The sequence below is a fragment of the Crotalus tigris genome, unplaced genomic scaffold, assembly GCF_016545835.1.
Source record: "Crotalus tigris isolate CLP2741 ecotype Arizona unplaced genomic scaffold, ASM1654583v1 scf7180000020074.1721668, whole genome shotgun sequence".
Classification (NCBI taxonomy): Eukaryota; Metazoa; Chordata; class Lepidosauria; order Squamata; family Viperidae; genus Crotalus; species Crotalus tigris.
Genome location: NW_024097846.1, coordinates 1,021,929 through 1,034,225, shown reverse-complemented (window position 1 = coordinate 1,034,225; position 12,297 = coordinate 1,021,929). Strand labels below are relative to the sequence as shown.

Here is a 12,297-nt window from a genome sequence, read left to right as displayed (position 1 = left end):
GTTGGCGATCATGTTGGCGATCCTGTTTTTATCAGCAGCCGCACGAAAAAGTGCTGCTGAGTTTTGTCCAAACCAGTCCCTTAGATTTTGAAGCCATGATGTTCTTCTTCTGCCTGGACCTCATTTGCCTTCAATCTTTAAATGGAGTATGCTGTATTTTTCTGGGTGTCGTATCAGATGTCCGAAATATCCTAATTTTCATTTTTTAATTATTTTGATGATTTCCCTTGGCTTTCCCAGACGGCTTATCACCTCCTCATTTCTGATCTTGTCAACCCAGCTTACATGTAACAGCCGCCTGTAAATCCACATTTCAAATGCTTCTAGTCTCTTCAGGTGGCCTTCTGTCAGAGACCAACTCTCTACTCCATAGAGCAAGATAGATAATCACCACAAATGAGAGCAACAACTCCATTGCTGTGGATTTAAATGAAATATTATGTAAGCTTATGAGGTTATCGTCACGCTATGAAGACCCCTTGCATTAGAACTGTCATACTGCTTCTACCTTGCCTACAGTTATGGGGGGGGGGAAGGTTTGGAATGCACAGATGGTTTCTATCAATGTGAGAGTCAAGGTTACTGAAGAAGTGTTTTGGCAAACAGAGGTGTCTTCTCACAACAACTGTTCTAAGACTAATTGGACAATGTGAACTGAACTGTCAAGAGAGGGGAGGGAAGGTTTTACTCTCTTAATTATCCTTTCCCTGCAGTATTGCCAGAGCTGGTTTTCCTTCTACTGTGCCGATATGCTATGCCTAATAAAGTCTTACATTAGAGAACGCACTGTCTCTGGTGGATTTACTTCATTGGGCTTTTCAGCCGGAACCCTGACAGTTATCTTATAATGTCTGTTAAGCAGATCACCTGTGGATCTTTAGTGAGACATCCCACGATCATGATTTTGCAATTTTACTACCAACTTCTTCACTGACTCTACTTGTGAGAAGCTACAAATAGCAATCATGGAATGTTGTGACAGTAGTAAATGCATACCAATTGTGAAACACTTAAATGTATCTAATGGGACACTACAATGGTTCAAGGACCGGTCATAAGTTTACTTTTTCAGCAGCTTTGTAACATCAAATCGTTGCTAAACGGGGCAGTTATTAACCAAGGACTATCTCCGGTAGTTATCTTCCAGGCTTTTTCCAGAATGCAAGTGGGCTCTAATGTCTAAAAGAAAAGGCTGTGTTTAAGAGCTTTTTCTACCCTTTGCAAATATTTTTCGCCCTTCCGTTCAATCATGTCCAATTCTCAGACTGCGTGGACAAGTTTCTTGGCAAGGTTTTTCAAAAGTGGTTTGCCACTGCCTCATCCTAGGGCTGAGAAAATGTGACTAATCTCAGGACATGCAGATAGCTCTGTGCCTTAGGCAGGACTGGAATTCATGCTCTCCTAGTTTCCAGCATGACGCCTAAACCAAACTGGCTCTCCTGCAGATATTAACTAGTTGTAAATAAAATGCCACATCTAAAAACTTTTGTTTGAAAGTCATTGATTGATCAGAAAGATCATTCCAATACAGGACTGCATTTTCATATTTACAGTATAAAGACTCACCTCCACTTAGTAGTTTCATAACCAACCAAAGCTCATCCTTGACCACAAAAGATGTATAATACGTAACTACATTGGGATGGCTGCATTGACTCATGGCTTGGATTTCTTTCTATAAAGAAGGCAAAATATGACATAGTAGTCTTGCAAGGAAAACTGTAAGGTTATCCTAGCTCAGGGGTAGGCAACCTTGGTTCTTTTATGACTCATGGACTTCAACTCCCAGAATTCCTGAGTCAGCATAGCTTGCTCAGGAATTCTGGGGGTTGAAGTCCACGAGTCATAAAAGAGCCAAGGTTGCCTACCCCTGTCCTAGCTATTTGCCGTCAGGGAATATATACAGTGGATGAGATTAAGAAATGCAGTTAAATATGTTCATCATTTAAGATGATTTAGAGAGAAATAATGCAACTAAACTGACCGTCCCTCAAAGGGAAGCCCTCCTGAGATGCTGAGTTGCAATTTCCATCATCTCCAGCAGTTTGGTTGGCTTGATGAATTAACACGATTCCAACTTATTTTTTAAGAAAAAAAAGTGGTTTTTTTCTGCTCAGTCAAATAAAATGTTTTGATCATCCAAAATATGATTTGTTTTCTATGCTCCATATGAACTGATACTTGAATTTTTTGATTTGAGTCACTGTAATATTGCCAACCTATTCTAGATATTTCAGAGGAAAGGGGAATTGTTACATCCAAATCATAACACGCTAGAATGAATGAATATATGCATTGTAAATATGAGGGATCCTTGGTGCTCTCTGAGCTTGATTGTTTTCTTGCAGATGTTTCATTACCCAAACTAGATGATGCCTGCAAAAAAACAACCAGGCTCCAAGAACACCAAAGACCCTTCATTTCAACCCTGAGCTACAAATATTCTTCCTTATTGGTATATTACAGATTAAAAATATCTAAAATATCTCTGGATAAAAATACAACTCAGAACATCTGCATTTTTAAATATCACAGTGGTTTTCTTCTTGCTTTAATGGATCGTTTCATCTGTTTGTTTATTAAGATTAAAATTTCTTTTACATTTTATTCCTCCAATGCAAAAGAAGAGCAACTATCATTACGATAAATGCAGCAGTAATATTTAAATGGCTTGAGTGATGATTCTGTAAGTCATATTTCATTCAAAATAAGTCTCTTCAACTTTTAATAAGATCAATGTGTGAATGTACGTTTTCAACACAGCACAGACTGGTGAGTCCTTGTAAGATCTTCCCACAGTTCTGAAGCCGATTTTTAAAAAATGTCTCTTCTACACACAAAAGAGAAAAATCCAGTGTGATTGAAGTGATGTTAAGTGAATCACTACAGCTGTTAACAATACGGTTGTAAAAGTGACTCTGACTTCCCCACTGACTTTGCTTGTCAGGTCCCAAAAACTGATCACATGACACATACACACACCCCAGGATACTGCAACCATCATAAATACGAGTCAGTTGCCAAGTGTTTGAATTTTGATCATGTGACCTCAGGGATGTTGCAACAGTCATAAGTGTGAAAAACAATGATCAGTCGCTTTTTTCAGCACCGTTCTAACTTCAAATGGTCCACTAAGTGAACTGTTATAAATCTAGGACTACCTGTATAAGTTACTATTTTCAGCAGTGTTGTAACTTTGAACAGTTGCTTATAAGATAAGTTGAGGACTGCCTGCACCACAGCTACAATAAAATGCAGATATAACAGGCCATAAAAATCCACATTACTTGTTCACAGAAGTTTACTATAATTAATCTTGCAAATTCAGGTAGAACAATCACATGTAAGTGTTTATAAGACACTGAAGAAAAGGTTGATGGATCAGTTTATTTATTCATTTATTATGGTTGTTCTACCTACAAGCAATTCATCCATACTGGTCTGGCATTTTTCCAAGTTGATTCTTTTTATTGCTACGCGTTCCTGCCTGGGTTTGCAGAGCGCTGCTTGGACTACGGCGGTAGCACCACTGCCTGGAAAAGAAAGAAGGAACAATGGATTGAGTTTTGCACAGCTATTTCCCACCTGTCTTCGTTAAAGAACAACCTGGGGCTTCTCAGGAGCACATCAGCTTAAGAGTTTGTCAGTCACCCTTCGCACTGCACTGCAAGTCATACCTACAAAGCAACATTGCATGTGCGTGCCCTCATGTTCTCTTGCCCCATTCCAAAGAATTAAATGCAAGCCCAGGGTTTTTCCAAAATGTTAATGTGAATTAAACAGAAAGCAAAGAATGTTGAGTACATTTTATTAATTATATTGCCTTACTGTAATTAAACAGAAAGAAACCCAAATTTAGTTTATATCCTACTCCTGCTTACTTTCTGAACAATAACCATGTAGGCCAGTGGCTCTCAACCTTCTCTATACCCTGCACCCCTAGAATGCTTCTAATATATTTTCGCACCCCTTACAAAAGTTTGAAACAACGGCAATAATTATGCATATACACTATAATTTTGAAAAGCCAAGGTTTCGCACCCCCTGGAATATTGTCTCGCACCCCTGGTTGGGAACCCCTGATGTAGGCCAAGTCAGCTTTCAAATTCAAGAGTATACATCATTTCTGTAGAGGTCAGGTGTATAGTAGCTGAATCCTTGGGGGATATTTCTGATTGCTCACTAAGTTCCTAGTTATTTTGGAATATTACGGTCAACTTCTGCCAAACATCTTCTTTATTAAACCAGACTACTTCTGAAGAATTTCTTTATTGCAGACCAACTGTAAATGGTTATGCTCTCTGAAACATCCTTTATTTCTCCATATTACTTAACACATATTTATAAATTACAAAAATACTACAAGATAATACTGTAGGCTGTGAACTCTTTGTGGCAGTCAAAATATACACTTGTGGAGGATTAATAAAAATAGGAGCATTAAGGCTATAAGACAGACATGTCAAACTCGTGACATCACGTGACATCGTGCAACGTATCAGAGCTTTTTCCCCATTGCCGGCAATGGGGTAGGCACGGTTTCCTTGTGACGTGTCCAGCCCATGGGCTGGCAGTTTGACACCCCTGCTATAAGAGGTATGACATAAGTATTTTGTTTGTCAATGGGGGGGGGGATGCAAAATTAAGCCAGTATATTTCTCTAGCATGATTTTGATTTTGAAAGCCTCAAAAAAAGAAATCAGGGATGTTGTAAGAAATTTGACCTCATTATTTTTCCCACCCATTGAGGAGAAAAATGGCTTTACGGTAGAACACCTAAAGGGTATGGAAGAATAATTCGGCCCAATCATTTCATATTCATTATTAAACATTTATTCCTTTTGTTATTTGCTATACTTTACTGGAGAATTGAATTAGCCTAAGCAAGAGGGCTCATTTTTTTCTTTATCTGATTTCTGTCCCTGACTGGACTCTCTCATCTATAGTTACAATATTCTGACCTTACCCAAATGATTGCAGACAAAAGCTCAGTGAATAAAGGAGACCTTGTAAGAAAATCACTTTAGATTTGAAGTCCATTTGAGGTCATAGTTAAGCAAATGGTTCTTTTGTTTATCTGAAGGGCTGGTGAGAACATGGGTTCCTGGAAAGTTGCAAGAGCTTTAGATGGGAAAACAGAGTAACTGCAGATTGATACTATCGTACATTTTCCCTAAACTCAGGAAAAAAATATATCAAGAAGTCATAATTTGCAGAACAGTGCTCTCCAGTAAAGATTGCCCTAGAAACCAACACACCACATAGCAAATTACGTGGTGTAAAAGCACACAGAAATATTCTGAAAGCACCTGACCATTCTCATCTCTATTTCTGATTAATCCAAGTTTTAAAATGATAAACAACACTTAGCATTCCTGCACAAAAAACAATTCCATAAACAGAAACACTTGTGTGAAATACTGCAACTGATCTTCTCAAACAGTGGCTTCTGCTCTGCTTGTCCATCTTGGAAGTCCTAAACAAACATGCACATAAAAGCCTTTTGTTAATAAGCTTTACAATGAAAACTCAGTTATGTGCTTGGAGCAAAACAATGGGGCCCTCATGGCTCCAATCAATCAACAGAACTGACATAATCTCATGACTGGAAACTATTGTCCGTGTTTTAATTGATGTTTGCTAACTAATTTAGAAATAGGATGTTCTGTATGCAATATGCATCCTGCCATGCTTTAAAGACAAAGATTGCAGCTCATAATATCTACTCAATTAGATTGCTAATGTACATACACGCTAAGCCAATATCTCAATTTGGGAACAAGTGCTTTGACGCCCTAAGTAATTGTACCATTTTCTCCCCAATAATTACTTTAAAAAATTAAATGAAAACAGACTATGGTGCTTGGAAACACTTGTTGCTGCTCTCCTTCCATGGGTTTATGAAGTGTAAAATAATTACCAATCTATTATTTATTTTTTATGCATTTATACATTGGGGTTTTTTTATCTGCTGTGTTTTTTACGATGGATGATTTTAATGTTTTCAATGTTGTTAGCCCTCCCAGAATTATTGAATACAAGATGGGTGGCAAATAAATTTCATAAATAAATATGCATATGATTGATATTATTTGTCTGATACAGGGCACTCAAGATGGGTAATAACAAAATTATAAATGTTTAACATAGCACTTAACATTACTATTAAAACTAATTTGCACTGCAAAACCTGGTTGAAGGAAGTCTCTACTTCTTTCCTGAGACTAGAAATTCTGCATAAGTGTGATTCAGTTTCCAAGCCGCACAGCAGAAAGCCCATATGTGTATACAGAGAGAGAGAGAGAGAGAGACAGACAGACAGACAGACAGAGACAGGGGTGGAGAGAGAGAGAGAGAGAGAGAGGGAGGGAGGGAGAGAGAAAGAGAGAGAGAGAGAGAGAGAGAAGGCAAATGGATTGGGATGGTTACTTTTAAGAAAGTTTTGTCTGGTGTCACATTCTAATCCAAATAAGCAGTTTTTTCTTGCAGTCAGCTCCTGAAATCATTCAAGCTTTAAAATTTAAAAATAGCATCTTATATTTTGTTTGGAGACTACATGGCAACTACTTGTGTTTCCTCGAAAATAAGACCCAGTCTTATATTTTTTTGCCTCCAAAAGAGGTACGAGGTCTTATTTTTAGGGGGTGTCTTACCCACTTACCTCAGGACCACCACAATCAGGCCTCCCATGCCCCGACACCTGTCGTGTCACTGTCCGATTTTGTGCCACGTGGCCTCCTGCCACAAGCGACCGCCAATAACCAGAAGCAGTGGGCCAGCGGCTATACAGGCTCCTGCTGGACAGGACTGCTGCTGCTGATGCCACCGCCACGAGGCGAGGCATGTGTCAGGAGTGGGAGGCCTGGCTGCAGGGGCCCTGAGGGAAGTGGGTACAGGGTGCGTGGGACAGCTCCACCCCTCCACCCCCACCCTAACTTGATTTTTATGTGTACCCCTTGCACTACATCATACAATCAGATGGTGGGACGGAGTGGGCAGGGTCTTAACTAGGGCTTATTTGGGGGGTAGGGCTTATATTAAGTGCACACATAAAAATCAAGCTAGGACTTATTTTTGGGATAGGGCTTATTTTGGGGGAAACACTGTATTAGATCCCAGTCCTAACCTTTCCTGGTAGAAGACCTAAATCCTAGACAAGAAGTGGGATACCTCAGCATAAATGTTGCAACTCACATTTCAGATGAAAGCTGTCAAGAAGTTCAAGCAAGCCTCACAAGGAAAACTTGTTCATCGTAGCATGTGGACATGATAAATATCAGAACCTGAACTATAATATCAGAACCATTCTGTTGCAATATTTTTTTTCATTATAGATTATAGAACAAACATAGAAGCTGAGTACATAGTTTGATGTAAACTCAGACAATTATGTCTTAATCAACAAATCTAAATTAAAATGGTCCAAGACAAAGGGAAATTGCTTCAAAGCCATCTGTCGAATCAATAAAGAAAGTGTACCACCCAAATTAAACTAGCTTGGTATCAGTTAGGCCATAAGCTTCTAGAATCCCCAGTCAACCTTTGATTAAGTTGTAATAAGTTACTCTGAAATGGCACTTGTATCTGAGACTTTCTTCCCTAAGATTTCTTTTTCCACTCTATAGTATTTCACTGCCAGTTATACATAGGTCTTTGGGGTTTTATTGCTGATTAATTTGTTGACTTTGTTCTTGCTTTTTGTTGCCTTTTTTAGTCTGGCATTTTGTGATTTAATTATGGATTGCTATTTTTAATGCCAATTTTCACATTGTGTAGGTACTCTCAGCTACATACATTTTAAAGTAAATAATATTTAAAATAGCAATGGAGAAATAACTGTTCAACCAAAATAAAATGCTACCGGTAATTATTGTTTGATTCAATTGTTTGAGCCACAGCACATTCAGGATTACTCTAGATTCAAATTGTTAACAAGATATGTCTTGCTGCAATGGAAAAAGCAAGCTAGAAAGCAATATTGTGCCAAAAACTATCACGATATTTTTCTGTCCTTCTATAAGAGGATTCTGGCTTTCTATTTACCTGGGCAACTTCAGAAGTGCAACTAAGCTTTATTTGCTAATACATAACAGCAATAACACTTTAGAAGTGGTTAACTAAAAACAGGGCAACATGTTCTTAAGGCCAAACTGAGTGTTCACTTAAAAAAATCTAGAAGGCACAACAGTTGCAAAGCTGGTTGGAAATACAGTAAAGGAGAAGCTAAAAATTAAATACTTCTTGTGAAAAACAACAACGGGTTATCTTTTTATTTATTCATTTGTATCCCATCTTTATTATTTTTACAAATAACTCAAGCTGACAAACATATTTAACACATGTCCTATTCTCCCCACATCAATAAACCTGTGAAATGGGTTTGACTAAGAGAAAGTGATTGATCACCCAGCTGGCTTTCAAAGCTAAGGCAGGACTTGAATTCACAGTCTCCCGCTTTTGAGCCTGATGCCTTAACCACTAGACCAAACTGGCTCTTTAATAATAATAATTACTAAAATTATTAAATTATTCAAATTGAATAACTGTTTTGTATTATTTGGACCAAGTGATCAATCCAATATGGCAGTGGTACTGAATCTGAGGTCCACAGACTGCTGGGGGGGGACATGATGTCATCACAGAGAGTCCGCGAAGGCTTGAAAAAATGTTATGAGGTAAATCTTGAATTAAGTCTTGTGGGGTCCAGGGCCATGGTCATTGGCCACAAAAGGTTTTTAAAAGGGATCTGTGGTAAAAAAAAAAAAAAAAAAAAAAGGTTGAGAACCACTGGAATATGGGATGGAAAGGATTAGTGCATCCATTTTTGCCAGGCATGTTAAATATTTGTAGCAAAATAATTTTTATTCTTAATCTTTTTCATGTACTATTTTTTTATTCTAGTCTAGAATAGTAACCAAACCTCTACAAAAAAATTAATAATATGATAACTTTTGCATACTCATGCATAAATACTACTCTCATGCATATGTGAACAAAGATAAAGTTTAGTGTTTTTCAAATTTGGCAATTCTAAAGTTGCAAGATGTATGCAACTCCCAGAATTCCTGGATGGGGAAGTCCTGGATGGAATGCTGGTAGGAATTCTGTGAGTTGAAGTCCACAGATTTTAAAGTTACCAAGTATGAAAAACACTGCTATAGATCATTATCTCAATTAGGAATGTGTTGCTCAAGACTCTACAATAATTGCGGTATCTCATAACTTTTCCTCCTTTTCTGTGTTTGCTAATTTGGTCATTAATTTAATGCCAGGCATCAAGTGTTAACTCTGAATTTATAACCCAAGCTAATGATGCAAAAGCAATGACCAAATTATCCTCTTCCCAGCTTCTTCTTACAAGATGAGATGTTCACTCAGGCCTCATTATTATCGAGCACTACAATTCTCTTCAATATATACTCCACTTTTGTGCATTCCATAATAATAACTAACAACACTGATACAGTTCAAATTCCTGTGTTGTAAATTACATTGAAAGGCATTACAAAATTATTCAAGAACAACAATTTAAAATTTCACCTAGGACAGTATTATATGTTGGGCATTGCAAACCTATTTAATATGCTAGTATCTGGTGTCATGTATATGTATGTTTCCATGAAAAATTTGAGCCTGTCTAACCCATTGCCTGCGGATCACATGCAGCTCTAGACAGCTAGTAATGCAGCCCCATAAGACTGTAAAGTTTTACATTATTATGTGATTTATATACATCTATCTATCTATCTATCTATCGGCAATGTTACATTAGCCAGGAGATTACAATGCTAATACAGAGTAGTTATTTGGCTGCCTTAAGACTGCTAAGTTTCAGTTCACGCTCGTATGCTATCTATGGTGCATCACAGGAGGCGAGCTAGCTCCACACCAGAAAGACAAACAAATGGCATCTTGCAAGGTCATTTGAGGCTTTTTCCCTCTACCGAAGCCGCTTCACAGATGGGCATCGCAGCAGGGATCTGACCATCCACACCATGCACCAACTCATCTTCTCACTAAAGTGGTATATATTTATCTACTCACATATAACATGCTTTGGAACTGCTATGTGGGCAGAAGCTGAGGCACAGGACGGGAGCTCAATCTGCCACTGAGTGCTAGGACTTGAACTGCCAGGGCAAAGATCATCTCCAGCATCATTAAGCCACTGAGCCATCGCACCTCCTTATATATATTAGCTATAATATATATTTTATATGCACCCGAAGACAATTCCTCTTCCCTCATTGTGGCTCAGGCAAGTCTAAGTTGGACACCCATGGTCAAGGCACTCCTGCTTTAATTGGCTACTATAGTTGAATGAGTCCCTAAATCAGGGATGTCAAACTGCTGGCCCATGGACCGGATGCGTCATGCCGAAACCGCGCCCACCCCATTGCCGGCAATGGGAAAAAGGTGCACTACATCGCGACATATCACGTGACGTTGCGAGTTTGACACCCCTGCGCTAAATTAAGAGCAAAACCTGTATAGAGCAAAATATTAAGTATATTTTTGGCAAATTTGGATGCATTCTTACTTTTTATACGCAGGACTGTTGTTCTTTTTATGGTTTCAAAGTAAAAAACAATAAATACAGGTAGTTCGCACTTACCAACCACAAGTGGGACCAGCAACTCAATCATTAAGGCACACAATCTCTAAGCAAAAATTCATGTGACCATGCTGGTTTTGAACAAATCACCCTGGTCATTAAATGAGGCATAAGGTGACCACAACTTGTGATATCACTTTGGCTTCTCCATTAATTCTGCTTATTGGAAACCGGTTGTGAAACTCCCAAATGGCAATCACATGACTGTGGGATGCTGCAACAGTTGTAAATGTGTGCCAATTGCAAAGCACCCAAATGACAATCTCATGACCACGGGACACTGCAACACCTGTAAATGCAAGATTTATATTCTTGCATTACAGGTTGCTAAAGAAGGCAGTCAGTAAATGAGGACTACCAGTAGAACAAGTGCATAAGCTTGGACATTCTTTCAGTTCCTTAATACTATGCTTCTTTTTCTTTCCTGTAAAGTTGTTAGGCTCCAAAAAGTAACTGACTCATTAGGCTACAATTAATCAGGTGAGCACAATTCCACAAGTGAGCAAACACTCTGCCCCTCCTAACTTCCCCTCAAGGTTATAACTGTTGGTTTATTAATTTTAAAGAAACAGATTTCTCTAAACCAGCGGTTCTCAACCTGTGGGTCGCGACCCCATTTGGGGTCGAACGACCATTTCATGGGGGTCGCCAAACAACGCAGTCCGCCATTTTTTCCCCTTTTCCTTAGCTGTGCTACTCCCTTTTGTCCAGGCTGTCTCTGCCCTGTTGAGCCCGCCAAAAGTCCCATCCTGCAAACGGTGCTGCAAGTTGTCTGCAGCGAAGGTGAGCTGTCTGGAAATTTCCACCCCTCCCTGCTGAGCAACTACTAAAAATGTAAGTAAAAGAGGGCCAGGGGTGGGAGGTGGGAGGCCTGCGGGCGTAGGGAGGGTTGCTGGCGCACGTGGGGCCCGGCGGATGCCTTATCTCCCTTGGGCTGGGCCAGCTGGTGGCCCAGTCGGTGGTCGGCCTGCTCCGTCTCTGCCGCTTGCCAGCTATGCCTCGGCCGGCACAGGGGGCGGCACCGCACATGCGCGGCGCTCCTGGGCAGGGAAAGTCCTCGACTTACGACTGGTTGGGTAGTCCTCGACTTACGACCAGTTGGGGGTTGCGGCATTAAAAAGGTTGAGAACCACTGATCTAAACAGCTGTTTGAGCATTTGAAAATGAAAGTAATTCATTCATACAAAACAGAAGGAAGTTACAGGAAAAAACTTAACGCTCTGAACTAGCAATTTTACCTATGAAAAATGATGTTAAGAAATGAATACAATATGGAACTCCTAAAAGCCAACCAAGATCTAGAAGACTAAGGAAATGAACTACCAAAATTGCCCCCTAACTAGTTAGATCTGGAAAAGAGCACCCAAGATAAGTACATTATACTATCTAGAGATTTGCTTATGTAACTATGACCGCTATGGGAGAATTCTTAGGAGAAAATATTTTCTCAAACGTCCCATCAAAAACACATTGTGTAAAGTGTACAAAAGGAAATTCTGAGAAGACCGAAACATTTTGCAACAAAGTGCTTTGGACTGATGAAACAAAAATTGAATTATTCAGCCCCAACCACACATCTGAAGAAAAAAAGACTGAAAATGTTGAGGGGGGAGGGAACAGCTCGCCAACCATTAAATACAGGGATAATTTTTATGCTTTGTGGTTGTGTGTGGCATTCTTGT

General features: G+C 39.3%; 1 protein-coding gene across 2 annotated transcripts in view; it reads right to left on the bottom strand.

Moving 5' to 3' along the window:
• STK39 (serine/threonine kinase 39) overlaps positions 1 to 12,297 on the bottom strand; it is a 127,506-nt gene that overhangs the window by 75,771 nt on the left and 39,438 nt on the right. For both annotated transcript variants that reach the window (XM_039365458.1, XM_039365457.1), the window contains exons 2-3: positions 3,421 to 3,533; positions 1,567 to 1,675 (exon numbers count right to left, since the gene is read on the bottom strand). In XM_039365458.1, coding sequence (XP_039221392.1) covers positions 1,567 to 1,675; positions 3,421 to 3,533 — 222 coding nt within the window. The remainder of the gene's footprint in view (positions 1 to 1,566; positions 1,676 to 3,420; positions 3,534 to 12,297) is intronic.